Below are 26,523 nucleotides of genomic sequence, written 5' to 3' on the forward strand. Positions count from 1 at the left end.
CATAAGTGCAATACGACGCAATTTAACGACGAAAAAATGTCTCATTCACCCCCGTAAAATAAATCTGTCCGTTTTTGATGACGCACCTCCTGCTTCTCTCAAGTAATCCTGTTTCAACGAGCCGTACATGGCGGTGTTAGTGTCGTACCTCGTGGAACAACAAAAACACTTTATGTCGTATTTCTGGGTGAGATGATATTTTATAGAAACGCAGTTGCAACCGAGGAGTGTTAACGCGATGATTTTTTTGTTGCTTTTGTCATAGTTTTCGTGGACGTTAATGCATTCGGGAGGTACTTTTAGTGCGTTGTTGACATTCAACACCGTTGGACGAACAAAGAACCGACACGCATGCGTACTTCGATTCTTGTTCGGTATAACTTTATAGAATTTTTAGTTCAACCTTTAAAAAACTATAACCATCTACTGTAATTCGTTTTAGTTATTTTGCAATTCAGTGCCGTTAGTTACTTAGCCATCGTAACTCCGGACAAATGGCCGAGGTTTACGTCCGAGTGGCCGAGGAGGAGAACGAGGAGCCTATGGAGATCCCGTCCGAGGACGACGGGACCGTTCTTCTGTCGACGGTGTCGGCTCAGTTCCCCGGAGCGTGTGGCCTCCGGTTCAGGAGCCCCGTGTCCCAGTGCATGCGTGGCGTGCGGATCGTAGAGGGCGTCTTGCACGCACCCGAAACCGGCTGGGGGAACATGGTGTACGTGGTCAACTATCCAAAAGGTAAAATGAATCACACGTTTGTTTGGCTTTCCCCCTCTCGAAATGACAGTCAAAGTGGCACATTGTTGATATTTACTTTACTGACGTACAGTGTTGGCGTCATGAGGGGGGCGGGGAAGCTTCGGCATTTGCAGGCATGGCCAAATCAATTGCTGCGAGTTTTGAAAACGGAATGTTTTTCAATTTGGGACGCCCACTTAGCGAGATGGCACACGGCGTTTAAAGCATTTTATGTATTGGCAGTGGTTATTTTTGTTGTGACCGGCAACGCTCCTCCTAGCGCTGCAGCTGAGTGATCATTTGCTGTAGCGAGGAATATTGAGCCTTCCGCGAATCGGTTATTTTACTGTGATTATACGGTTCAGGTCTTTTATCGCTCTTATATTTATATTTACACCCAGTTTGTGCATCGCGATCATTTAATGGGAATTGTGCTGCTGCACAATAAATAAATATCTGAAGAAAATGTTTACAACAGCTCAGTAAAATGCATTAATAGTTTTTGCACAGAATGAAGATTAAATGCCTGTGAGTATTGTTATTGTCCGTCTACATTTGTTGTTGCTCCATGGGGTAAATGCTATGGCATCAATGCTAGTTTTGTTTGCCTCTCTGTAATGTTTTTATTTTATGTTTAGCATTTAGCTAGCAGACTTTTTGTCAGAGATTTCCCGTGACAGCAGAGTGTCTTATATGCAGACAACAAAAGGAAAATGGACGAAATCGATGCCTCGTCAGCTGTGAAAATGAAGCGGGGCGACATGAAGACGTCGGACCTGATCGTGCTTGGTCTTCCGTGGAAAACCACAGAGCAGGACCTGAAAGACTACTTCAGCACCTTCGGAGAAGTCATCATGGTACAGGTATGGCCGCATAAAACGCCCCTTGTTGCATATTCGCGTGTGTTGACGATCAGCCACCAGAATGTGCCGTTTTTTCCTCTGGTCAGGTAAAACGAGACGGCAGGTCGGGGAACTCCAAAGGCTTCGGCTTTGTGCGGTTCACGGAGTACGAATCCCAGGAAAAGGTCATCGCCCAGCGCCATATGATTGACGGCAGATGGTGCGACTGCAAGTTCCCCAACTCCAAAGGGAATATGGTAACGTCCTCGCAAACACAACACTCCGCCGCAACAAATTGAATGGTGTTGAAAACTTGTTTTTCTAACCTGTTACTAATCTTGTGTTCACAGCAAGGTCCGGACGAGCCGCTGAGGAGCCGCAAAGTGTTTGTGGGACGTTGCACTGAGGACATGACCACCGATGAGCTGAGGCAGTTTTTTATGCAGTACGGAGAAGTCACGGACGTCTTCATCCCCAAGCCGTTCCGCGCTTTTGCCTTTGTCACATTTGCAGATGATCAGGTATCGTTTAGCCAAGTGTTTCACAATTTTCGAAACCGCTTTACCTTGATCTGATGAGTGTTGGTTCTTTCCCTCACACCCATCCAGGTTGCTCAGTCTCTGTGCGGCGAAGACCTGATCATCAAAGGCGTGAGTGTCCACATCTCAAACGCGGAGCCCAAGCACGGCAACAGGCAGTTTGACCGCACCGGCCGCTTCGGGAACGGCTTTGGCGCCCAGGCGTTCGGGGCCAGCCGCAGCGGCATGGGGAGCAGCACCAACAGTAACATGGCCAATTTCGGTTCCTTCAACCTGAACCCCGCAATGATGGCGGCGGCGCAGGCGGCCCTGCAAAGCAGTTGGGGGATGATGGGCATGCTGGCCAGCCAGCAGCAGTCGTCCTCGTCGGCCAGCGGCACCAGTGGCGCCAGCACCGGTCGAGACCAGAGTCAGTCGTTCAGCGCCGGCAACAGCAACTACGGCGCCGGCTCGGCCAGCCTGGGCTGGGGGACGGGCGCAAACTCCACCAGTGGCGGTAGCGGGTTTAGCTCGGGGTTTGGGTCCAGCATGGAGTCAAAGTCGTCTGGGTGGGGTATGTAAAAAAAGCAAAGTGTGTGCGTGCGGTAAGTATTGTGAGAGAGAGATTAATACATTTATTTCGGGTGTCTGCGTATCTGAACACTTTTGTGGAAGATGTTTTGTACATTGGGAGAAATAATCGAATGATTTTATTTAGAGCAGGGCTGTCCAAACTGCTACCCAATGGGCATTTGCAGGCCACCGTCATTTTTGTGGCATATATTAAAATAAACCATTGCAATGCGATAGACGAGATTTCTTCTCTCACTTTCTTGTTTTCCACCAATCACACCATCATTCAGGAAGCCGGGCCTCACAACGGCCATTGTTTGCTTCACTTTCATGTCCGTGTCATGGTGAGTTTAATGCAGGTTGATCCTGTTTTGATTTGGAAAGTGGAGATGTGATTCGGCATCTGCCCTCCGACATTATCTAGTGAGCTTAATGACGTCAAGCATGTCGGTAGTTCTGAACATCCTTCCGTTTTTCTGTATAGAAACCCTTGGAAGAAAAGTTTGGACAACCCTATTTATTGACTAGCGACTGAAGTTATTTTTATTTTTTTATGTCTCCTTTGTATCAATTTCAACTGGATTCTCAAATGCATGTGTTGTGTACTGTGCTGATTGAAGATGAAGAAAGACAAATGCATGTTTGTCGTTTGCCATGACCCAACTACGTTTCAAAATTTCTGGCAGTCTTGCACTGGGGAGAATCTGGTTGAAAGTTGACATGTTTTTTTTGTGAGTGCAACTTTTATTTGCAGTCAAAAGTGGACAAAAGCCTTCATTGAAATCTCTTCTGCAGTTGACCTCACTTCCGTTTCCCTGCGAGGAAGCTCCAATATGGCAACATTGCCACGGGGGCGATAACTGCTATCACTCTCCCTCTTCCCGCCTGTGTAAATGCTATGCCATCAAACAACGGCTTCACTCCGCATGTTCTCACGAGACGGTGGGTGTGTTTTCACTTTTTTTTTTTTTTTTTTTAAATCCACTTATGATTGAAGAGAGAACTGCGCAAGTGACATTTTTTTTTTGGATGCGGGGGGGAATCTGAGTGCGGATGGCTTGTGGCGAAGAGTGGAGCGGTTGGTGAGTGAGCGGACTGAGGACTGCTTGTGCGGTGAACGACCCCCCCTCCCCTAAAATGTGACTGATTTTCTATGAATGTGTGAATGTAAGGAGCAGATGCTACAAGCGCCCTCATCCCTTATACGTGGACATCCTTCTGATTAGTATGTCAAAATATTTTTTTTTTCTCCTTTTAATCTTTGCAATATTTTCAACATGTGTCGACATGAAAATGTAGTGGAGTGTTGTGCTCTTTGTAATGTTTCTATAATCTAATTTGAATGCTGTATGATGTGTGCTGTTCCTTGTTTCCTGGACTGATGTGTGTATTTGATGTGGATGACGCAGACTGATGAAACCCTGGTAGGGACACGTGTGATGTGAGAACGTGGAGTGGTGTCCTACTGGTCCCCCTCTCCCCCTCCCCCTTTTATATAGGCTATTGATGTTTGTGAGGTGTTTGGACAAAACTGTCAAAATGAAGAGAGCTGTCTAATAAAGTTGATTTGAATAGATTTAGTTGATGTTACTTGCGTGGGATTAAAGAGACTAATTCAATTCACACATCTAGGGCCTTGGGCTCCGCTGGTCGAGGTCTCCATTTGAACCCCGACTGAAGGACGAAGACGGGAGTTCCAACACTTTGAGTGTGTGGCCTTCTCAGACACGGGGTAGTACCTGTCTTTTTGCTCACTTTCTTAGCTTGTGAGAGAGATAATGCTCCTTTCCCCCCTCTGCTTGTATGGCCTAAGAGAGATTTTGATGCAACGCTGTGAGTGGCTAAAAGGGTCTGTTTCTATGCTCTTTTGGTGATTGGACGACTGGCTGGCTAATTTCGCAGCTGTGGAATGGTCACTGATGTTACGCTTTTGTAGAAAGCTTACAAAGTCATCAATGAGTCTGGCTACTTGTGACTGGATTATACAGAGCTGGTGCCAACGCATCAGCAAGGCAATTGGATTTACACCGCTGGTCCAAGTGCCTGAAATTCTGATGAAATGCTCATTTCCATTTTTTATTGTGTATTTCAGGTGATACAGATACAAAATGGCTTTCTTTATACTGATTGAACACATGGGCCAAATCTCATTTCTTTACTTGCAACCTCACTCCTGTTTATGCCAGGGCCTCTTTGATTGAAATGTGGGTAACCTCCACATTAGTTCACTGGCCTAGTCAGCAATTATTGAGAATTAATGACACGCCTAATGTAGCTTATTTAATTTTGTATGCTTGTATATGGTCTTAAGGTATGCAATTTCATGCATACCCCACTTTACACTGCCATGACATAATGCTAATTGTGTTCACTTAACAGTAAAAACAAACATTGGAATTGTCACTTGCACCATGCAGTGTAAATCCTGCCTTAAGACACCCCCACCCACTCCCCACCAATCTAAATATGACCGAAATGAATTTTTGCCATGTTGTTGACATGTTTATTAGAATGTTTGGGACAAGAAGAGTGTGGACTAAGGACCTGCCTGTGTCTTATTCTCTGCTCTCGTGAGTCTCTTTGCTCTTCTTTTTCAAAGCCTTCTGCTCTTTTTCCACTTCGGCGCTTTTCCTCTGTATGTGCACTGACTGAAATAAAGGGGAATCAAAAAAGAAATTCTGTGTGTTGGAGAGTTTTTATCATTGTGGCATATTGTTAAAATGTATCTGACCAGGAAAACTCACCAATGCAGTGCTGCGACGGGCCAGAAGTTTTACATCCTCTGCTGACACCGTGCATCTTTTGGCATGTCTGTTATCAGAGAATTCAGATGGCCTTGAGGTTAACCTACAACACCTCAGCTCATCAATTAATGTTGGGGGGAAAATACATACTTGGCAAACGATTCCAGGTCTTTAGCAAATATTTCTGAAAGAGAACCAAGAAAAGGACTTTTGAGTCAATGTCAGTTCATATATTATTATTATTTAGATGCAGTTTAGGTGCTGCAGCTGAAAAATACACCCACAGTATTAGACAATACTGTTAAATGAAACTGAGCATGACCTCTAGGCAGAATTTTGGGAATGTTCTAGTTCGCCACTAGATGGTGCTAATCTTACACTATCTTTAAGCTAATAAGTAAAAGTAATTCTAAATTCGAAATGTTGTCAACCTTTTAAAATAATCAGTTATTCAACAAAAAATTGTGAGAACATGCATTTAAAACAAAGGGAGCATTAATATTAACGAATAGATCAATTTCAATCATTTTTTTAATCAAAATAAAGAAATAGTTTGTTACAAACAATAAAACTGAGCATACAGTAGTACATCTTAATGTATTTTTGCCTTTAACCTTTAAGCTGTTTTTTTTTTTACATGCAAAGTGCTGTCCACGTATGTGGCCACTAAGCCTTAGGAGGAAAAGCAGACGAACGTAGCATCAATCGGCACCCACCACATTGCCTGAAGGCTGTCTCGGTTATGGCCGCCACCACTTGTCGGCTAAACTCTTTGCGGTGATCCTCGGCCATTTGGTGACATATCTGACCGACCGTGTAATGTATGGCCGCCTTTAGTCGCTGGAATGCAAAGAGTGTTATTCACATTTTACGTACAGTAGGCTAGATGCTAACATCCATCATGGCTGTTTATGTTTACCTACCAGACGCGTTTCTTCCTCGCTTTCCGACATTTTTTTAATTTTTTTATTAAACCGACTAAACTTCAAGATATAGCTTCATTTGGTCCCCATTCCGAATGACGTAAAGTCAAAATGGTCATAAAATAGCAACTACTTTATGAAAGTTTCTGTTTTGGGAGTTGGTAGCTGAAGGAACTTCGCGGCACAAATTCAAGACAAACCAACCAACGACTCACTCAGTGACTTTTCTTTTAATACTTTCAACAGCAACACCATGTGGTAGGAGTTTGTACTGCATCCAAAACAATACTCATATTTCCAAGTTACACGTGTAAAAACTAATTTCTGAAATGCATATATTTTTTAAATGAATAAGATACTTTTAAATGGATATGATTCAGAGGTGAAACATTCAGAGTGTCCTTTTGTAAACTTGCTTGCAGACTTGATCCTCACAGGTAAGTTCCTGAAAAAGATTAAAATCCACATCATATGCTGTACATTTGAAGCAATACTTATTACATGCTTGTACTCAACTCATACATTCTGTTATTCATAAAGTTGTATATTAAAAAAAAAATCTTCCAAATTAAAGTCATAATAATAAATAGAATAAAGTAGCATCATCATATTGTAAGATTACGGCTTGAATCTTGCATAACAAAACAAGAGGACCATTTACAATGATTTTGAAATCATACCAAATGAAGTTGATTTTCCTGAATCCAGTGAATCCAGCCTCTGTTGCTTTTTTCCCCTCGCTGAACACACACGAGCTTGTCATTTTTCCAGTTGACCACACTCTAAAAAAGGGAACAAATTGGGATTGTGTGGAATCAGCACCCACACATCATCATGAATGGAATGTTAAAAACTGCACGTGTTAAGTTGTGGTAAAATAACAAACAGGTCTTTATTTCAAAGACACATCAAAATGGCCAAAATGAGCCTTAAAGGCCACTTCAAACCAAAATGGCAGCCTTCTTTGTGTGTGTGTGTGTGTGTGTGTGTGTGTGTGTGTGTGTGTGTGTGTGTGTGTGTGTGTGCGTGTGTGTGTGTGTGTGTGTGTGATACGCATGCCTACCAAATTTCACTTTTCTAAGCGAAACCATTTTTAGGGGCTGAATTTTTGAGGAGCGTTTTTAGTCTTGTGTTTTCAGTGTAGACTAGATCCTACCTGGCATATGCGGTTATCCATTCCCTTAGTCTCCTCCTTGTACTCCTCACCGACCTTAAATGCAAGTTCATAGTTCCTGAAGGTCGTGAGCGTCCTGATTGTGAAGCGATCGCCGTCTTGCTTGATCACCTTCTGAGGCTTCAGCAAGGCCGCCACTTTGCGGGTTGCGAAATCTATACCTGTGGGAAAACAAGAGGATGTGGTCCGTGTCATATCGAGGCGCAATTTTCACTTGGAATCAGAGAAAAATATTTGACACCAAAAATGTTTACAGATTTATTTTGGTCAGTATTATAGAATATGGCAACTGAAAAATGCTTACCAAGAGCAATCATGTATCCCTCAAAGTTGACATTGCTGACCATGTCCCACGTCCCGGTGTAGTTGACCGCCATCTCGGACGTTCTTGTGACTCCACAATCAGAAGTGAGTGGATTTTTTAACAGCTCCGGGGGGGGTTGTACTGTATGTTTCATTGTGTGTCAATTTAGGCCAGAGGTGATAGCACCGGAGGGGTGTAACGGGACCTTTTACACAAATTAGCCAAGACTGCTCTTCCTGTTGTAAGTATTGTCGTTGCGGAAAGAAGTGGTCTTTACAGTGCTTGTGCTATGGGTGGCTAAGGGTCAGCCAGGAGCCGACCTAAAAGCCCAATCTTTAAAATAAAATTTGCAGAGCAGAATCTGAGCTCCAGGAAGCATCTTTGCAACACAATCCGTCCCTCTGTTCACATTTTGGAGAAACTAACTTTCGTCGCTGAATTTTGGAGTGGAGTTATTAGAGTTTCATGTTTTATGGTCCGTCATCAACCTTTGCTTCAGTGCTCCACGGTCCACCCACGGGGGGGGGGGGGGGGGGGATTTAGCATCGCACATCTGTGTTCTATGTGTCGTTAAAATCTGGTAGCAATTGGACATAATCTCAAGGGCAAGTTTGTCTTTGAAGCAGGATATAATAAAAATGAGACAAATATGCCCTGCTTCAAAACACAATGGAAGACTTCCTGTTTCTTTTCAGGTATTGCTTTTTGAGATTTGTTTTGCGTCTCCTGATAGACATACCTACCAAATTACATGTTGCTAAGTGACGCTAGCAACGGAGGCGGAAGGATTGTATTGCTTGGGTGCAACACAATCTTCTTCCCGTTCACATTATTGGCAACTGCTGTTAAGATCACGTCTGATGCGATGTTTCTCTATTTGCTGATCCTGGTAGCGCACCGCATTAGCAGATGGATACCCAGGAATCAGAGGCTCAAGTTGTACGTGAACTTTTGTTCCTTAAAAACAAACAAACAACAAAATTGTCTGTTTTTAATGTGTTTCTTTCGGCAGCCAAATTGTCAACGCGGTGTTCACGGCCCTCGTGGTGGTCCCTCAGCTGTACGTCATAGCAAGGTAGCCTAGTAACTAAAAGCCTTTTCCCAAAGATTCGACATCAAAACGGTGTCGGTTTGATTTAAAAGGCCCGCGTCGGCAAGATACTGTAAGCAGCCCTTACTGAACAGCCTGACCGCTTCCGTCGGCCTCTCCCTCGTCGCCTCAGGTAAAACACGATACACTACAGCGGAACCAAAACAAAAACATTAACAACCATATACAGTATGTCACATTTCATCATTCATCTTTAAAGCGGAAGTCAACCTTAAACATTTCTTGACAATAATACACGTGATCTCACTAGTCTAAAGATGACATTCTGATTAATAATACATTTGTGGAATATGAGTTATGAAGCAAAATCCAGCCATTTTAATCCATCTCACAGGGCGGCCATTTTGCCAGTTCATCTTCAGTTGACAGCAAGTGGTAAAATGGCCGCTCCCTGTGATGGATAAAAATGGCTGGATTTTGCTTCATAACTCATATTTCACTAAGGCAATATTAACAAGAATACCATATTTAGACCAGTGGAGCCTCATAGAACACATTATTGTAAAAAAATGAAATAAAAATAAAATTGGGGTTGAATCATTGTGCGATAATAGCAGATTTGAGAGGGAAAAGAAAGGTTTTGCTGAGAAATATTGTCACCTAGTGGTGTGTTTGAGGTTTTGCTGGAATTAAAAGCAGTTTCTCTATTCTTGTTCTTGACCGTTCTTACGTCCTTGTGATCTCATAAAAAGGTCAAAAGTCACAGCCCAATTCCTGTTCCAGTTTAAAGTACGCATAAACTAAAAATGCACAGAAATCCCAGACGTTGTTCTTGTCTGCTAGCGCGAAAAAGAAGGATGCGCTGGTTGGTAACTTGTTAGCTGGGAAACTATCCTAGGATTCATTTTGTGCTGCTAACACGATAGTGGAGAGAAGTCACATTTTGTTGCCCTTCTTTTTATTAACTTACAGAAATAAGTTTACAATTGTGAATATACCGGTATGTACTATAAATGAGCGAAAAACAAGCTAGTCAGACTAGCGTTCTTAGGAAGTACCTACTTTGAGACAGAGCTAACTGATAGACCTGCATTCTTGATTTTGACAATTGGCTAATTTTTCCGCTTTTCTGCTTCCTTTCATGCCCGTCATTAGCCTTTACGCTACCCGCTACCGTACATATGCCTGTTAAAATTCCTCAATTTTCCATAACACTTCCTCATTTGTGAGAGATGCAGGATACTTGAAAGCACTGCCAAGTCTCTCCGCAGGTTTTTCGGTGGTCTTTACCCTCATCGAGCTCATCCCTCAGGGCTTGTGGGCATCCTGTCACGTGTTCGGACTGCTGTCGTTTGGGCACGGGGTGTGCTGCGCCATCTTGACGCTCACTGCGGCCGCATGTGTAAGAAACTTAATTCAAATTTGAATTGTGGCGCATTCGTTCATCCATATTTCTAAACCGGGTATCAACTGGACTGGTTGCCAATCATAGGGCACAAACCGACACAAACATTCAATTAAATATTCTAACAATTTACTTTGTACTTCTGCAGGCTACAACCACACCCGAGCTGTACCACATGTCTGTTTTCATCACGGTGGCATCCATTTTGAGCACAGGTAAATGAGATACAGTGATTTCCCCCCTGATGTGTGAGGTCACACAAATTTAAATAATTTGGTTCAGATGTTATAAATGTGCATGTATTTTCCCTGCTTCAGCTTTTGTGTTCTTTTATAACACCCGCATGTTTTTTTTTTTAGGTGCGCTGGCGGTCAAAGGCGGACTGTGGCTGACAAATAGGCAGCAACAATGAGCAATAAAAGCAGCCCAGCTGTCTCACATGGACATCGGATAGTGCTCATATTAACAATTCATGCGGTTTCCATGCCGCCGGCGAGCCGGTAACTCAAAACCATGGGAATGAAAGTAGAGAAAGTGAGTTAATCCAGCTCACGTTTTAATGCTTTACTTCATACAAAGCAGGTGTTTCCTTATGCGGATCCTTTATGTTTGTTTCCCGTTGAAACCCGTCAGAGGAAGTTGTTGAAAATGTAACACATTTGATGCAAATATAATTACAAGTGATGTTAGACCAGCAGATGTTTGGGGGGGGGGGGGGGGGGCATCTCCAAGAAGCAGAAATGTGCCTCTGAATTTTCAATGTGAAACCCAGGTAGAGGAAGTCATACTATGAATGCACATGTAATAGGACAACTTTACAGTTTGAGGAAATGTTCCGGCAAATGGATCAGACTCATAAGACATTCTTTTGACTTACTGTAAAGAGGAACTGCAAGTACAGGTTCATGTCAAAATACAAAAAAAAAAAAAAAGCACCAATCTGTTCAACATACACAGTACATTTTGTAGAGTAAATTTTGATATTCGGTCCCAGTCTAAACAGAGTAAACTTTACATAGAGTAAAATATTCCGCCCACCAAAACAAACATTCAACAGTTGAGGAACAATCACAGAACCTTCAGGTTGTCAGACAGCCAATCTAACCATTGACCAATGCCACGCCTACTCAGTGTCAATATGTCGCAGGTGAAAGGTGAAATCCTCGTACCTCCATTTTTGGTCTCCTTTTGGACACACCAGCACTATTGTTAACTAACAATATGTCTGGCATAGCTCAAGTGGTAGAGTGGCTGTCTTCCATGTTGAAGGTTGTGGGATCGTTCCTCAACCCTTGAGTGCTTTTGTTTTTTGTTATAATTTTTTAGTATTTTACTCTCTTCCAAGTGTAAAGTTTGGGATCTAATGTAGACTTTTTTTTTTGAGTAAAATTTAGTCTACGAAATTGACTGTGTATTTATTTTATTTTTTAATCACAAAACTAAAATCTACCATTGTTTTAGCTGGAATTGTTTTTCTGTCTTTACCTGAGATGTGATATTACCACAGTGGATACAATCAATGAAACAAAGGCGCTGGATAAAGTGAGGGGTTCACAGTAATTTAGGTGGGCGTAAAGAACTTATTGTATTAGCTTTTACTGTCGTATGATCCCTAACCCAAAAGTGCGTCGTAGTCGAGGTACCAGACAAGTGTGCCATTGGTGGGTTTCAACCCAGTGACGGGCCATTTGTTTGCATCGTCCTTGACACGGCTCAGCTGGGTAACAAGCTCGTGTTTGCCCTTACCCATCACCAGCAGCGCCACCCTGTGGGCTCGGTTGAGCGCTCCAAACGTGAGGCTCATGCGCCGGTGCGGCTTGACGGGACTCTCGGCGAGAACCACCAGACCGTTGTGGCTGTTGGCCGCTTCGGAGTGGGGGAAAAGGGAGGCCGTGTGTCCGTCATGGCCGACTCCAAGAAGTACAAAGTGGAACCTGGAGCCGTTGACCAATCTGCCGATATCTTCTTGATAGAGTTCAGCTGTGGCGTCCTCCTCCACGCACAGACGCTGTTTGAACTGCACCGGCATCGGGTGGATGTTGTGATAGGGGATACGCACGTGCTGCAAAACGTGCTGGTGGATGGTATGGAAGTTGCACTCCGGGTCGGTCGGCGGCACGCAGCGCTCGTCCACCATCCAGATGTGCGTGTTGCTCCATGGGAAGGAGAAGTGGTGCAGAGCCAGCCTGTGGAAGAGCGCGATGGGCGTAGACCCGCCGGAGAGCGCCAGGTGGAAAACGCCATCCTGGAGCACGGCCGCCTCCGCCGCTTCCTGGATGTCGGCGGCCAGACGCTCCACCAACTCCTCGGCCCAGGCAGACACCATGTCGGCACCCCGGTACTTGCCTTGCATGATTAGGAAACTCCTTGTAGACTCACCTCCTACCTGGTCCGGTCCGAGAAGTACCACATCCCGGATGTAAGCGATCTCCTTCCCTTTCAGATGAACGTCCAGCATGTCGCCGTTGTCGGCCCCTCCCGGGTAGACGCGGGGAAACGAGTCAGCTAAGCTCTCAAGCAACGGGGTCCACAGGTCCCAAGATGCGAGGAGATTCTCAGTACTGATAAAACTATTTTTGTGTCCGGCAAAAATGTGAGAAATTAATTCTGCATAAGCTTCCCGCTGCGCCTTTGGAGTTTGGACATAGTAGTCTGACAGAGGAGAGCCGAGGACGTTAACATTTGCGTGATCCGTCACTTCCTTCCACTCGTTCTCCGTCACAGAAGGCTTAAAGAGATTCTTGGAAACGAGAATGGCCGGGTATTGAAGGCTGCCATGGCCAAAATAGAAGATAATCTCTTTAGGCTTGCAATGAAAGCTGTGCTGGAGACAGAACATGTCGTTCTTGAAGACAACCCGTGCGTATCCCACTCGTTCGTCCAACATCTTCCCCGAAATCAGAAGGATGGGCACGCCGTCAAACTGGGCCGCATCCGTGTGCGCCAGCACAGCTGTAACACAATAAGTCAACTGAGAAAGTCAACCCAAAAAAAAAAAAAGCCAATTCAGTATTTTTAATCAAAACGTTTTCAATTCTGACCTGCAAACGTTGGCGTGATGCTGACGTAGTCGTTGGTCTTGTTGAGCTCCTGCCGAACCTCGCTTTGGTAGCCTTGGTACTGGCCGACCACCGCCTGATTCTTGCCCAATGGCAACAAAGAACTGAAGAGCCACAGCTTGTTTTGGAGAATCTCCTCGCTGTCACTGAGATTGGCAGGAAGCCGCATAGTCAGGAGAGCCAAGACTTCTGTCAGATGGTTCTGGATTACATCGCGGATAACGCCGTACTGGTCATAGAAGGGAATACGACCTATGAGGAAACAATGACAAAGGATCTATGTAGAATACAGCAGAGGATCAAAAGTGCGTGGAGTTACCTTGTACATCCAGAGTCTCTTTCAGTACAATTTCTATTCTCTCAATGTGGTGCTTGTTCCAGATGGGATCCAGAAACTTCTTGTTTTCTACTCTAAACGGAAGGATCTTGGAGACCACCTGATGTAGAAAAGCAGAAAAACAGCCGATCAAAGTCAAAAGAGGTGCAAATATAACATTGACGCGGTTGTCCTCACCTGTTTCCCCAAGTAATGGTCAATCCTGTACATTTCTTCATCACGTAAAGCCTTCCCGAGCTGAGCCGCAAGCACCTGTGCACTCCTCAGATCATGTCCGAAAGGTTTCTCCAGAACCACTCGGAGCCACGTCGCCGCGCCGACAGGCCTGCAGCTGCTATTGATTTTATCTGCGATATCCGCATATGCAAATGCCGGCACGGAGAGGTAAAATAGTCGTCCGGCCTCGGTCAGCCCTTCGTCCCGAACCTGCCGCGCAACGTGCTGGGCCAAATCCTGATAATCATCAAGGCTCTTCAGTTGCCGGTACTGCGCTAGCCGCAAGAACTGCTCCTTGAGCACGGCGCAGCGCTCGTCAGAGACATCCTTCGGGCACGACATCGCCTTCAGGATACCGAAGAATATGGGCGTGGCCTTGTCCACGGGCGACTGTCCACCGGCGTAGAAGGAGAAACTGTTCCCGCTGCTGACCTGCTTGGAGTACAGCTGGAAAAAGCCTTGCCAGAGGTACTTCTTCGCCAAATCCCCCGTCCCCCCGACGACCACAATGGAAACGTGGCCGCCACTTTGCTGCTCTTCACCGTGTCCTCTGCTGGCGCACGTTGCAAGCAGAAGCAGGAGTGGAGTCACATACATGCTGTGGTATTCAAGTGTCCACACCCTGGATGGAAACAGAAACGTACACTTATTTTACACTGTATAATTAGGTTTGATTTTTCTTGATTTGAACTTTTATGAACCTTGTGTCAAACAGGGTTAATAAGTGAATAGGCTGCGCTACCCACTTGGTCAAACAAAACTTTTCTGAAAAGTATTTACATAAACGTTAGTGGTCTTTTTCTTTATTTTCCTAAAATAGGTATCACCACCTCGCCACGAAAAAATACTCGCCTTCTTTAAGATTGACCTCTGAAAAGCTAAAAGCAAAAGTTCATTTAAGATTAAAAAGGAATTCTGCGAAATCAGAAGTGCTTGGTTACAAAAGAAGCAATATTTACCTGTTTGAAAGTCCACAAAATCATCCGACACATTGGCAGTAGGAAAGATCAACTGCGACAGTCAGCACCACATCAACACCGGTGACGATAACAATTGCAGTTAAAAATAACCCAACGCTGGTCATATAATAGCAGTTTTCATAACATCGGCCAGAAATTAGACATCATCGCATAGGAAATTAGGAAATGATAGATGAAAAAGCAGCTTTTTTTGGTTTTTAGTGTGTGATGATGTTGATAGCAGCATCATTGTGGCTTTGTGGTCACGTATGCCGCACAGTTCTGACCTTGAAGGTTACATCCTATTTAGAGTTTGCACGTTTTCTCCGTTTTGTCCGAGTGCTCTGGCTGCCTCCCACTTGCCAAAAACATTAGGGTCACAATATTAAGTTCACTGAAGACAAAATGGTCCCAACACCAAGCCTGTGCTTTTTTTTTTTTTGTGGATTCTTCCTTAGAGGAAGTTTTCATAGCCCTCCTATTATAACTTGCTGATGTGATCTGCCGCCATATACATACAGTACATACCCTTCCCCTGTTGACTTGATAACATTTTGCTCAAACAATGCACTTGATGGCAATAATCAATGTAAATCAAAACTCAACAAGGAAATACAATGAAATAGAACCTACCCAAAATTCCAAAGTTGTGGTAAAAGGAAGTCTGAAATGCTCCGCCGCGATTTGCTACCAATTCTGTTGCGTTGTCATGAGTGTAGTGATCCGAGGACACCAGCTAGTGGGATTTGTACTGGTGGGAACTTTGTACTTTGCCCAGAGGCACTGGGATTCTCTTGCTACAATAGTGCCGCTGTCCATAGTGGGCCGGAAAAAGTTCAACAACCCTACTGATTTCTGAGAAGACAGAGTCAAGTATTGGGCAAAATGGGAAAGACAACATTACAGTAAACGCACGCGTCACCTTGCTACACAAAAAACAAATATTTGTCTAACATCATTTATTTCTTGTGCATCACATTGGTAAATAGCTAGAATTAAAGCTGACAGCAGCAATGAATGGGCCCTCGTGCTCCCTTTTTCACAGCCAATCCTCAAACTAATCACCAAATGTTGATGCCATGCTCCAACCACATTAAATGGTTTAAGCAAAAAAGTTTGGCAATCTAGTGTTACAGATTTGTCAAGGACACCTTTCCATTGGGCTCATTTGGACGAATTCCATAGTAGGATTTCGAATTTGTCCAAAATGATATACTTCGCTGATTCTATACAAGCCAAAATGGCCGACATCCTGTTTGATTTTGACTATGGGTCCTTGAGACTTCTTCATGCGATAAAAACAAACAGAAAAAGGCTCAACAACTACTTATTTGATTCACCGGATATGTTGATAAGGTTGCTTTTCAAATATTTCACAATAATGACATATTGACAAACTGTTCTGCTCATGCAGAACTTACACACAAATTTGGGTTACATCGCCGCCGTAGGGACAGCACTCAGTGGTTTCTGTAGTGCTTTTGAGACACTGCATTGCTTGTATTATTGGATTCAGTTCATTTTTCCAAATGAGTTAATTTTCACACATAAATCAGCAAAAAAGCATGTTAATCTAAAAACACTACACTCATTCAGCACCTCACTAGATTTCTATCTTCTATGAAGGCATGTGATGCTGCACCGGCATGAAATGGCAGAGAAAACGATCCGCCACGCTGCATTATTAAGGCCCGTCCAGCCCTCACACTTGTCAGATGAAAGGGCACTAATAGTGAGTCTATACATCAATATGATTGCACGAAAATACTGTAACTAGAACAGGCCACATTAGAAACTAGAACATTTGCCAAAGGCCAAGCCAACATGCTAGCGTCAGCTTTTTATTTTTATTTTTAATGTATTGACAAAAAGGTTGTTTCAATAAAATGGTAAGTGTATAGAAATAGTACATGTACGTACTATCATAATTAGGAAATACAAATTGTAAACAAAACAAAACTTTTGTGCACCAACCGCCAACTCATATTAGTCGTGACTCGTTCTTACTCAGGAATTCCAAATATATAGATAAGTATACTGACAGTGTTGACTAATAATATTATACACGCAATACGTACCGTCCTATGAAACTGTACATTTGCGTGGAGTATTATCAGGCCAAATCCTCTTGGTCCCATTCTTCCTTCCACTGTGCAAGATTAAAAAAATGTTAACATTAGAACCATGTTGCCATTTTTGCTTGTGTCTTTTTTGGAAAAATGGTTGCTTGAGGCGTCAGACAAGTCACTAAATATAGCAAAAACGTTGCTACGTTGGCAACACCACAGACAAGTCATAGCTCTTGCTACCTCGATGTGGTCCAATGTCCACATGTGTGCACATAAAATAAAAGTACCACATATTTTACGTCTTATTTTGACTTCATGGTCTCTGAGAGGGCCAGTCAGAGACTGCGGGTGGGCCACTTGTGGCCCCCGGCCCGTACTTTGCCCTGGCCAAGTGTTGTGCCGCAACAAGCTGGTTAGCACTAACCTCCAGTAAGATTCTTTCCCACTGAGCAGAAACAACATGGTCCTGTATGTCTGCATATTATGCTCTGTTGTATAGGTGTGCTTAGCATTAATTAGATATTAAACAAAATAAAATGGTTTGGTTAGATATACAATGATTAATCCTCTTTTGTTTTATAGTACACTTCAACTGGGAGTGAAGAAAAAAACTGCTTGACTATACATCTTCAGTATCGGCGCCCCCAAAACAAACAAAACAAAACCGGAAATCATCAACTCCACCTGCGAGCTGTCAAACTCTACTTCCGCGTTGACGTAATATCTTTCGCAGCCGCTTGACGTGGGAAACAGACCAAAATGGTTTAACGGCGAATATACAGTACACGTAGTTGACTAATGAAATAATTAAAAGATACTAAAACGTACCAAAGTTTCCTGTCAACGTTTGTGAGCCTGAGTGGATTCGTACACTTCCTGCTCTGGTCACGTGACATTATGACGCTGACGCAATTTCTGTGAAAGGCGCGCTCCATTTGATTCCCACTTGGGGGTCCAAATTGTAAAAAATAAATAAATAATCTATTAAGAAAAGTATCACTCTACAATAATAATAACCTTATGTGATAATAATTACATATAATGTAAAAACAAAACAATACTACTAATAATAAATAATACACACTTTGCATCTGGTTTGCACAACCTAGTCCACTAGAGGGCAGTAAAATACATACATCCATTTTCTGTACCGGTATCCTCACTAGGGTTGCGGGAGCCTATCCCAGCTGCCTTTGGGCAAGAAAATTAGAAGAGGCACCCTGAACTGGTCGACACCCAATTATTTGCAGGACCCATATGGACAAACAAGAATTCACACTCAGACAATTTAGAGTGTTCAACCTGCCATGCATGTGTTTGGAATGTGGAAGGAAACCGGAGTGCCCAGAGAAACTTCACACAGGGAGCATCTGCAAACTCCACGCAGGGTTTGAACCCACACGCTCAGAACTGTGTGGCGGACGTGCTAACCAGTTGTCCCCTGTGTTGCCACAAACATATGTGCTACAAGTTGTAAAAATATTTATTATTATTATGACGATTATTAATATTGTTTGTTTTTTAGCAGAGGATAAAGAATATATGCCCGCGCGCGTGAGTATTGTCTGCTGTGTTGCTACTGTTCAAATAGGATTTGCGTGTGTAACGTTTACAATTAACGCAACTGTCCTTGTTTTATTAGCCCTTTTACACTGTGTGTTAGCATTGAGCTAGCAGACTTCTGTAGACCACAATTTTTTACTCACTCACTACGTCATGTCTGGGGTTCTGTACATTCCAGTAGTGTTTCTGAAATGACAGAACAATAGGTACAGTAAAAGGGAGGTCCTCTTTTACAACGACTTATGACATTTTGAGGTTACAAACGGCAGAAGAATGTCGTCACAGGGCACAAAAAGGCCACGCTCAGTTACCAGCCTTACTTTTTGTCACTGGGTTGTTTTATATTCATGGTTTAGAAGTCTTTTCCAAGTATTTACTGTAATTTTGTTTCAATATTCAACTCAACTGAACTTTATAAAGCACAATAAAACAATCATCACTGCATACAAAGAGCTTAATTAATTACTGTATACTAAATGAAATAAAAGCACTGAAAAATTCATCTGGAATCAAAAAAATGTGAATAATTCATTTTGCCTATGCGTAAGAAAGTGGCTCAATACATTTCTCAGCTGTGTGATGTCATCACCCTCCCAAATGAAGGCCCACCACAAACTAAACAGGTGTCCCTTTTGGCCAAATAATGAGGCAATTGTTGTGGACCACACTGCCGACCCGGCCCTCCCTTTGACTTTGCTGACCAGTTGTCAACACAGAACTGTCCCTTTATCGAGCAGCTCCCATTCCAATGCATGTCTGTCAAGCTTTACATCTCATTATATGCATTACCATTTCAGGGCTCAAATATTTGTTTCTTTCTTTTGTGGAGCAGTTTTGTGAATCTGACTTTATTGAAGAGCATCATTCTAATTTTGGCACGAAATGCTAATTTTGCTTTGCAAACTGCGCTTATTTTGAGCCCTGCCTTTTGACTTTTGACACCCTCTTGTTTTTCCACTCTAATTAGATTTTTTTTAAATTATTTATCTAGCAGGACAGCTGGTGCTTTTTGTTCTTTTTGTTGTTTCATACAATTTACAACAGATTATCAACATATCTTTAGGCCATACCAAAAATGCTAACAAACAAAAAAAATCAAAGAAAGATTTGTAATCTTGAAAACAAAATCGAAATGCACATTTCAAAAAAATTAAAATAAGAAAATTTTAAAAACAAATAGTTTAAAAACAATCTAAAGATTGTGATAGCACAAAGAAAGGAAACAAAATGTTAAAAAAAAATGTAAACAATGTACAACATGAAATGAAATTTTAAAAAAATCTAGTTAACTATCCCAAATATATGAAACAACTATATATATTTTTTTATATTAAGCTAAATAATTTAAAAGGAACTTTTAAAAATACCAATAAAAATTAAAACACATTTAAAAACAGAAATATGTTTTATATGTTTCTCTAAAAAAAATAAACAAATTAATAAATGAAACAATATATTTAAAGAAAACTACCCAAAAATACATATACAAAAAATACACAGAAATCTTTAAGAAAATATAATCCAAAATAAATACATAAATAAATATTCCAACAGTGGAATGGTCATGGGCTTTTTTTTTCACAGTCAATGTTCTTTAAACAAGATATACCATCATTTATTGCATAATACAGTCATTATTAAATTACGGCACATCAGATTACTCTTTAAAAAAACAACTAAATAATTCGATTTCACTTAATCCATCACCACCCCCATTTTGAATTTAATGTACTTACAATTTGAAAATTCCACGCTGACTGAGGATGATCATAAATTGTGATCAAAACCTTAACAAAAAAAGAAAAAAAACAGCAAGTCAGTCTCCCAGTTGTTGACAGAATTAAATTTGGACTGTTTGTTGTAGTTCAACCCTGAAATTTCACAGCAAAGCGTCCACACACGAGCTGACAAACTGTAATGCTACTGCAAAGGCCTCCCAGGTTGGCAGGCTACTGTGAAAAGTAAACAATAAACAGGATGGTGCATCCTGCGTGTGTATATGAGTGTGCGTGTGTGTGTGTGTGTGTGTGTGTAGGAATTGGCCATTAAAGCAAGCATAGGCCCATGCAGTGTGCTAGCCCAGCTGTCATGTCTATAACCTCAGACTTTAGAGACCAACAGAGCGCAATCTGGAGGGCCACTGTTTGTCTGGCATGTGTGGGTTGGGTGCACACATGTGTGCGTAAAACAATTAGGGAAAAAAAACATCTGAAACCATTTTTTTTAAATCTTAAATGGTAATGAAAAAAAAAATCTAATTTTGTCACTATAAATAAAATTAAAAAAATCTGAATTAGTATTTAAAAAAAAATCTAATGAATTAAAAATAATAAAATAAAATAATAAAATAACAAAAATGTTTTTTTTTTTTTATAAGTAAACAAATAGAAATATGTCTCCCCATAATAATAACAAAGAAAATAAGTCCCTACCTCTGAAAAAAATCTGTCAAATTATAAGTAAAAAAAAAAAAAAAAAGCATATTAAAAAAAGCAGTTAAAAAATACAACCACATTTAAAAAATGCAAAGAAATTCTCTGGGAAAAAAAATAATTAAAATAAAAAATAAAAAAACTAAGTAAAAAATTGTTTATCCAAAAAATTAAAAGCTTGTTTGTATCCAGTAGTTTCTCCCTTCAGTCTCCTCCCCAGGAGGTAAAATGCATGCTCTATTGGGTTAAGGTCTGGTGAGTGAGTTAGCCGGTCTAAGATGATGAAGTACATTGTACTTTTTGTTTTGGGCCATTCTCTTGTTGCATGATGAAGTTTCTCCCGATCAGTTTGAATAAATGCTTCGCTAATTTGCCAAACAAACTGTTTTTGTCAATATCAAATTTCCATCTGATGCTACCATCATTACCATCATGAGTTTGTACATAATTGAAAAAGACTGGCGATGGTTGTTTTAAAGTACTTAATAAATAACGTTGAGTTGAGTTTTAACCTGAAACCCAAATGTCTTCCGTATACAACAAAAACAAAGGAATTGACCTTGCCGTTCCAATACTTTTGGAGGGGACTGTATCTGTATGTGAGCGTGTGTGTGCAGGACTTGGCCACGAAAGCGAACATAAGCCCATGCCGAACGTGCTAGCCCAGCTGTCCCGCTATAACTTCAGGCTTAAGAGACCCACAGGGCGCAGGCTGAAGGACCACTGTTTGGTTGGTATGTGTGGGTGCGGACGTCAGCGCGCGTGTGTGTGCGCGCGTGTTGTTGCCCCACACCCCCCAAGGCATTTTACTCAGCCCCCCTGGCTTCCTTCCTCCCCTTTGTTAAAACTTGCGAGGCAGACTTGGCCAAGCTGAGCACACAAGCGAATGCATATGAATGCGTGCCGTCATCTTTATTAGGCCCCCCAGCCAACATCCATTACATTTAACACAGCTCCTCAAGAGAGGAGATTTCACTTTTAGTTAGTTGGGGCCCCTCTTCCCCACCCCTCATTTCGATTTGCCAGACGAGGAGGATTACAGGGTGCCCAGCATGGAAGGCATGTGAATACACAACCTGTTACTTATTCCGATACGGAACGTAAAGCAGTGCAATTAACAGAGATTACGACTCAAATCATTCCGGCCATTGTTACAGGACGTAACAGTGTTGAGGATGCTCAAAAGCCAAAGAAAAATGTGCAAAGTTAATCCTTTGATTCTGACTGAACTGAGTTTTTACGTAGGATGATTTTCTGTGAATTTAGAGGCGCTTTGTGTGACCACCATTTTTCCTTAATGTGGGCAGCCATAGGATAATGATAGGAATACCCTCTCATAATAAATAAATATATAAATAATAATAATAAAATAATTTTGTTATTAGTATTTTTAAAATGATAATGATAAGAATACTGATCATGTTATCTAATCAGAATTTCGACATGCCATACCTTTGAGGTGGATGGATTGTCTCGGCAAAGGAGAGGTGCTCACTCACACATAACTCATTGAAAAAGAAAGATTAGACTCTCTTCTTTCATCAGAAAAAAAAGTATATTTCTAACTGTTTCCGTTTTGCAGTTTGCAGTAAGTTTCCTCATTATTCACAAATCTGTTTAAAACAGTGGGGGAAACAGCTTGATGCAACATGGCCCTGGTTGATCTCTTATACTCTGCTGCCACCTGCTGGCCGTTTTTGTAATAACTACCATTGCTTCATGCATTCTCTTCAGTTCAGAGGTTGCATCAAAGCCTTCGTATGCTGTAGCATAAAAAAATAACATTTAAAAAAAAACTGTATAAATACGTCTTTGGGACCATGGTAATATTTAAAATAGAACATATTTATTTTATATTATATTTATGAGTTAAGTTTGAAAAAACAGGCCTTTTGTGTACTCCGAAAAAGAAAAAAAAATCTTTCAAATGACGTCATGAAAAATGGCCCTGGTTGATCTCTTACACTCTGCTGCCACCTGCTGGCCGTTTTTGTAATAACTACCATTGCTTCATGCATTCTCTTCAGTTCAGAGGTTGCATCAAAGCCTTCGTATGCTGTAGCATAAAAAAAAAAAACATTTTAAAAAAACTGTATAAATACGTCTTTGGAGCATGGTAATATTTAAAATAGAACATATTTATATTATATTATATTTATGAGTTAAGTTTGAAAAAACAGGCCTTTTGTGTACTCCGAAAAAGAAAAAAAAATCTTTCAAATGACGTCACAAAAAATGGCACTGGTTGATCTCTTACACTCTGCTGCCACCTGCTGGCCGTTTTTGTAATAACTACCATTGCTTCATGCATTCTCTTCAGTTCAGAGGTTGCATCAAAGCCTTCGTATGCTGTAGCATAAAAAAAAAACATTTTAAAAAAACTGTATAAATACGTCTTTGGGAGCATGGTAATATTTAAAATAGAACATATTTATTTTATATTATATTTATGGGTTAAGTTTGAAAAAACAGGCCTTTTGTGTACTCCGAAAAAGAAAAAAAAAATCTTTCAAATGACGTCATGAAAAATGCAAGCAAAGACAAGTGTTGAGTTAAAGATCTGAGCTGACCTGCGCTGAGTGTCTTTGTAGTTTTTACTCGTTTTACCTTACAAAGAATAGATGGCCCCGTCTTCCTTGTGGTTTGTTTCTTGAAAGCGCTCGCCGTCTACCTGAAGCGCTCATTATCGCGCAGCTGCCTTCGGATCAGCGAGGTCAGCGTCCTGCGCGGCACGATGAGCGACGAGGCCAGAAGCCACTAATAGACTTAAGCCAGCTATGTATGAGTAATGTCCGTGTTCTCCCCGCCGCATTCTCACGTTTCCCCTCTTCAGAAGAGAGACGCTTGTCGGAGCACGCTCTTGCTTTTGTCTCGCAACGCTACGTGCACACGGAGCGGGCCTGATACGGGCAACACGCACCCTGGATTCCATTTTGCCGAGTGGGGGTTGTCTTCAGAAGGGGCGTGTGGTGTTTTTTAACAGGAGACCACACAGAATGTGAGGAAAAAAGGTGGCACACTTAAGCATACTGCAGCCACAAAGAGCGTCTGTGACTTGACGGGCAGCGTTCTTGTGCTTTGAGGAATGCCTTGTTTTACAAGTACATGCATGTCCTGAACCTGAGATGATGAAGTCATTGTTTCGGAAATGGCTTGCACAATTTCACCAAGCGTAGGGAACAAATCTCGCGTTCCATTCAGCTGTTTTCTGTAGCGCTTGTTCTCTTTAGTGTTGCGGGTAGCTGCAGCCTAGACCAGCTGATTTTTGGTGAAGAAGCCTCTATGGGGATGCGGGTGGACTTGTAAACTTTTTACGGGTGATATGTTTCATAAAGGTCCATTTCCACAAAGTAAACACACAAACACTTCTTATACTTTCTAAATGTAACTTTCCAAAACGAAAAGTACAGTAAATACTGTCGGCACTTTTATTTTTTTGTTCATTTAGAAGACTTAAGACGACGCCAAAGAAGAAGTAGAAGGTCCGGACAAAGACGAGGATGATGACAACAAAGCAGAAGATAAAGAAGAAGGTGAAGATGAAGGGAACATACGGCATTTACCATGAGAACCGTGGGATTTACTGCCGCAAAAGGTGCATTAAACCACCAAGATTGCACCTTTGGCTACAATGTGATGCGAAATTCTGGTCAAAGTAAGCCATTTTAAACTAAAAAGAAAAACTTTTACGTCGTTATTAACTCATTCACTCCTTTTCACTGAAGCAACCCCCTTCGCTCCCGGCTGTTTTACTGGATTTTGACAGATTTTGCAAGGCCCACGGAATATTGGGTTCTATTGCTATAAAAAACATGGAACCTACCAAAAGAAAGATTAGAGTCTCTTCTTTCATCAGGAAAGTATAATTCTATCTGTTTTGGTTTTGCAGCAATTAGCATTAGAATATAGCTAAGTTTCATCATTATTCACAAATCTGTTTAAAACAGTCGAGGGAAGAGCTTTTTGCAACATGGTCCTGGTTGATCTCTTATACTCCGCTGCCACCTGCTGGCCGTTTTTGTAATAACTACCATTATATATCACAAACAAACATATAAATATGTGTTTGGGAGCATGGTAATATTTAAAATTGATCATATCTATATGTTTTTTGGAGCAAATGAGTTAAGCGGATGTTTCGTCGTCTGTGCGCACCACTCACATTAATTTCTGAACACTGAGTATAATCAGTAGCTTGTTTACTTTCCTCGTATTGCCTGACACACTGAGCTCCGGTTCTCAATATTTTGGGTCACTGAATAACCGAACAGGGCATTTCTGAGGGTCTGAGTGAAGCAGTGCGCTGGGAATGTATTTCTGAACGCACCCACGTTGACGGAACGGAGAATTTGTGGGCAACGAGCTCTAATGTTCACTTAGCACGAAAAAACCCAAGACTCAAGAATACCCACGAAATAGTGACGTAAACCTGCATTAGATTAAGTTTCGGTCATAAATGAGAACCCTGCTGAAGAGTGAAGCCGCAGTAACGGATGTGCTTGACAAATACCCTGCATAAAAAGAAAAACTCAAACTAATACTGATACTAATACTAAAACTTTTTTTTTTTTAAACAACAACTAGCAAACCTGCTCTAAAAAAATAAATACAGCTAACAAAAGTTCATACACAAAAGTCAAAACCAAATGAAAACTAACTTTTTGGTGAAAAATCCAGAACTATCATGATGATGAGGACTAGTCCACGATGGACCCCATTTCTCTCGCCAAAAGTCCACCTAAGCACTAAATAGGAAATAGTGGGAGGAATGATGCAGGTGTAGCTAATGAGTATATTTGGAGGCCAATGAGCGTTTGTGGGTGAAAAGCAAATGACGAGAGAGACAAAAAAAAAACAACATAAAATGCATGAACAAAGGCGTGAATCCATCAGTCTTAAACAAGAGTTTTGGGGGCAGCGGTTAGCGAGCGCTAACTGTGAGAATGGATTCCGTGTTAGCGGCCCATAGAAACTCCCTTGTTGCTTTGAATAGAGGCGCACCTCCGTGTTTGCCAATACCACGAGAAGGCGTGAGGGGCAGCAGGGTGAGGGACGCTGAATGACGTGACGTTGCCGCTTGAGCCGCTGCTCGGTGACCCACAAAACGCAAATCCCGCACCCCCCACCGCCCCCACCCTGCCCCTGCTGAGAAGCACTTTTTTTGTGCTGTCATCACCCCTCAGAAGCTAGTGATGAGGGGGTGGTTCGGGTGGGAAATGGGGGGGGGGGGGGGGGGGGGTTGGAGTGCTCCTAGGCCTCATGCGCTGTCAGCCCAATCAAAAGAAGCACGCATTGTGTGTCGAGCGTTTGCATACTTGCACGTTAGAGGGGGTGTTAACCTTTGGCACCGTCGACTCACGGGGACAACAGAAAGACCTTGTCGGTGGGGGATAGGGGGGAAGGAGGGGTGCACGTTAACACGCTCCGAGGTGACACCTCACGTATCGAAAAGCTTTACAGGGACGAGAGAAAGTGTTGTACTTGGGGTCCTCGAGATGGAGAGGCCGTTCAGGACGGGATACAAAAGTGCGATTTGAAAGCGAAATATTGCTCAGGATGGGTTGAGATTGTCACTCATGTGTTCGTTTTTTTTCAAAGGAAGTGGGGTTAGGGGGGCAT

General features: G+C 42.1%; 6 protein-coding genes across 10 annotated transcripts in view; 2 read left to right on the forward strand and 4 right to left on the reverse strand.

Annotated features, from left to right (window-relative positions):
* Window positions 1-26,523, reverse strand: part of LOC144057099 (rho guanine nucleotide exchange factor 5) — a 73,433-nt gene that overhangs the window by 12,671 nt on the left and 34,239 nt on the right. The gene's annotated exons all lie outside the window — the stretch shown is intronic.
* tardbpb (TAR DNA binding protein b) lies at window positions 102-5,344 on the forward strand. Of its 2 annotated transcripts, XR_013295169.1 has the most exons (7): window positions 102-735; window positions 1,435-1,598; window positions 1,685-1,834; window positions 1,928-2,098; window positions 2,186-2,669; window positions 3,464-3,610; window positions 4,301-5,344. XR_013295169.1 is itself a non-coding variant. In XM_077574360.1 (6 exons), exons 1-6 carry the CDS (start codon window positions 495-497, stop codon window positions 3,526-3,528), a joined length of 1,275 nt encoding a protein of 424 aa, XP_077430486.1. In that variant the 5' UTR covers window positions 102-494; the 3' UTR covers window positions 3,529-4,244. The 2 variants fall into 2 exon arrangements, 1 of the variants encoding a protein (XP_077430486.1); XM_077574360.1 differs by lacking the exon at window positions 4,301-5,344 and having other exon boundaries at window positions 3,464-4,244.
* On the reverse strand, window positions 5,158-6,533 carry cenps (centromere protein S). The gene is made up of 5 exons (XM_077574373.1): window positions 6,336-6,533; window positions 6,129-6,252; window positions 5,563-5,596; window positions 5,413-5,479; window positions 5,158-5,316 (listed from the first exon to the last, which is right to left on the reverse strand). The coding sequence occupies exons 1-5, from the start codon at window positions 6,363-6,365 to the stop codon at window positions 5,224-5,226; spliced, it is 348 nt and encodes a 115-aa protein (XP_077430499.1). The 5' UTR covers window positions 6,366-6,533; the 3' UTR covers window positions 5,158-5,223.
* Window positions 6,547-8,348, reverse strand: rbp7b (retinol binding protein 7b, cellular). The gene is made up of 4 exons (XM_077574370.1): window positions 7,814-8,348; window positions 7,492-7,670; window positions 7,016-7,117; window positions 6,547-6,780 (listed from the first exon to the last, which is right to left on the reverse strand). The coding sequence occupies exons 1-4, from the start codon at window positions 7,965-7,967 to the stop codon at window positions 6,727-6,729; spliced, it is 489 nt and encodes a 162-aa protein (XP_077430496.1). The 5' UTR covers window positions 7,968-8,348; the 3' UTR covers window positions 6,547-6,726.
* On the forward strand, window positions 8,654-10,689 carry LOC144057107 (uncharacterized). The gene is made up of 6 exons (XM_077574371.1): window positions 8,654-8,752; window positions 8,826-8,888; window positions 8,957-9,036; window positions 10,136-10,266; window positions 10,418-10,484; window positions 10,629-10,689. Exons 1-6 carry the CDS (start codon window positions 8,679-8,681, stop codon window positions 10,679-10,681), a joined length of 468 nt encoding a protein of 155 aa, XP_077430497.1. The 5' UTR covers window positions 8,654-8,678; the 3' UTR covers window positions 10,682-10,689.
* On the reverse strand, window positions 10,805-17,800 carry h6pd (hexose-6-phosphate dehydrogenase (glucose 1-dehydrogenase)). Of its 4 annotated transcripts, none has more exons than XM_077574352.1 (6): window positions 17,738-17,800; window positions 16,919-16,989; window positions 13,843-14,503; window positions 13,648-13,765; window positions 13,311-13,580; window positions 10,805-13,221 (listed from the first exon to the last, which is right to left on the reverse strand). In XM_077574352.1, exons 2-6 carry the CDS (start codon window positions 16,936-16,938, stop codon window positions 11,882-11,884), a joined length of 2,409 nt encoding a protein of 802 aa, XP_077430478.1. In that variant the 5' UTR covers window positions 16,939-16,989; window positions 17,738-17,800; the 3' UTR covers window positions 10,805-11,881. The 4 variants fall into 4 exon arrangements, with proteins under 4 accessions (XP_077430478.1, XP_077430479.1, XP_077430481.1 ...); XM_077574353.1 differs by lacking the exon at window positions 17,738-17,800 and adding an exon at window positions 17,334-17,540; XM_077574355.1 differs by lacking the exon at window positions 16,919-16,989 and having other exon boundaries at window positions 17,738-17,792.

This window comes from Vanacampus margaritifer, chromosome 8 (genome assembly GCF_051991255.1).
Source record: "Vanacampus margaritifer isolate UIUO_Vmar chromosome 8, RoL_Vmar_1.0, whole genome shotgun sequence".
In the NCBI taxonomy this organism is placed as follows: Eukaryota; Metazoa; Chordata; class Actinopteri; order Syngnathiformes; family Syngnathidae; genus Vanacampus; species Vanacampus margaritifer.

Excerpts from the sequence above, each read along its gene's own strand:
- tardbpb (XM_077574360.1), top strand. The coding sequence starts at position 495 with ATGGCCGAGGTTTACGTCCGAGTGGCCGAGGAGGAGAACGAGGAGCCT. Across the intron at positions 1,835-1,927 it reads CCAACTCCAAAGGGAATATG|CAAGGTCCGGACGAGCCGCT; the intron begins GTAACGTCCTCG and ends TTGTGTTCACAG. Across the intron at positions 2,099-2,185 it reads TCACATTTGCAGATGATCAG|GTTGCTCAGTCTCTGTGCGG; the intron begins GTATCGTTTAGC and ends ACACCCATCCAG.
- LOC144057107 (XM_077574371.1), top strand. The coding sequence starts at position 8,679 with ATGTTTCTCTATTTGCTGATCCTGGTAGCGCACCGCATTAGCAGATGG. Across the intron at positions 8,889-8,956 it reads CAGCTGTACGTCATAGCAAG|GCCCGCGTCGGCAAGATACT; the intron begins GTAGCCTAGTAA and ends TTGATTTAAAAG. Across the intron at positions 10,485-10,628 it reads GGCATCCATTTTGAGCACAG|GTGCGCTGGCGGTCAAAGGC; the intron begins GTAAATGAGATA and ends TTTTTTTTTTAG.
- cenps (XM_077574373.1), bottom strand. The coding sequence starts at position 6,365 with ATGTCGGAAAGCGAGGAAGAAACGCGTCTG. Across the intron at positions 6,253-6,335 it reads GCGAGGAAGAAACGCGTCTG|CGACTAAAGGCGGCCATACA; the intron begins GTAGGTAAACAT and ends TTTGCATTCCAG. Across the intron at positions 5,480-5,562 it reads GACCTGGAATCGTTTGCCAA|ACATGCCAAAAGATGCACGG; the intron begins GTATGTATTTTC and ends CTCTGATAACAG.
- rbp7b (XM_077574370.1), bottom strand. The coding sequence starts at position 7,967 with ATGAAACATACAGTACAACCCCCCCCGGAGCTGTTAAAAAATCCACTC. Across the intron at positions 7,118-7,491 it reads TGGATAACCGCATATGCCAG|AGTGTGGTCAACTGGAAAAA; the intron begins GTAGGATCTAGT and ends TCCCTTTTTTAG. Across the intron at positions 6,781-7,015 it reads AGGAAAATCAACTTCATTTG|GAACTTACCTGTGAGGATCA; the intron begins GTATGATTTCAA and ends AATCTTTTTCAG.
- h6pd (XM_077574352.1), bottom strand. The coding sequence starts at position 16,938 with ATGTACAGTTTCATAGGACG. Across the intron at positions 13,766-13,842 it reads ACCATTACTTGGGGAAACAG|GTGGTCTCCAAGATCCTTCC; the intron begins GTGAGGACAACC and ends TTTCTACATCAG. Across the intron at positions 13,222-13,310 it reads CATCACGCCAACGTTTGCAG|CTGTGCTGGCGCACACGGAT; the intron begins GTCAGAATTGAA and ends ATTGTGTTACAG.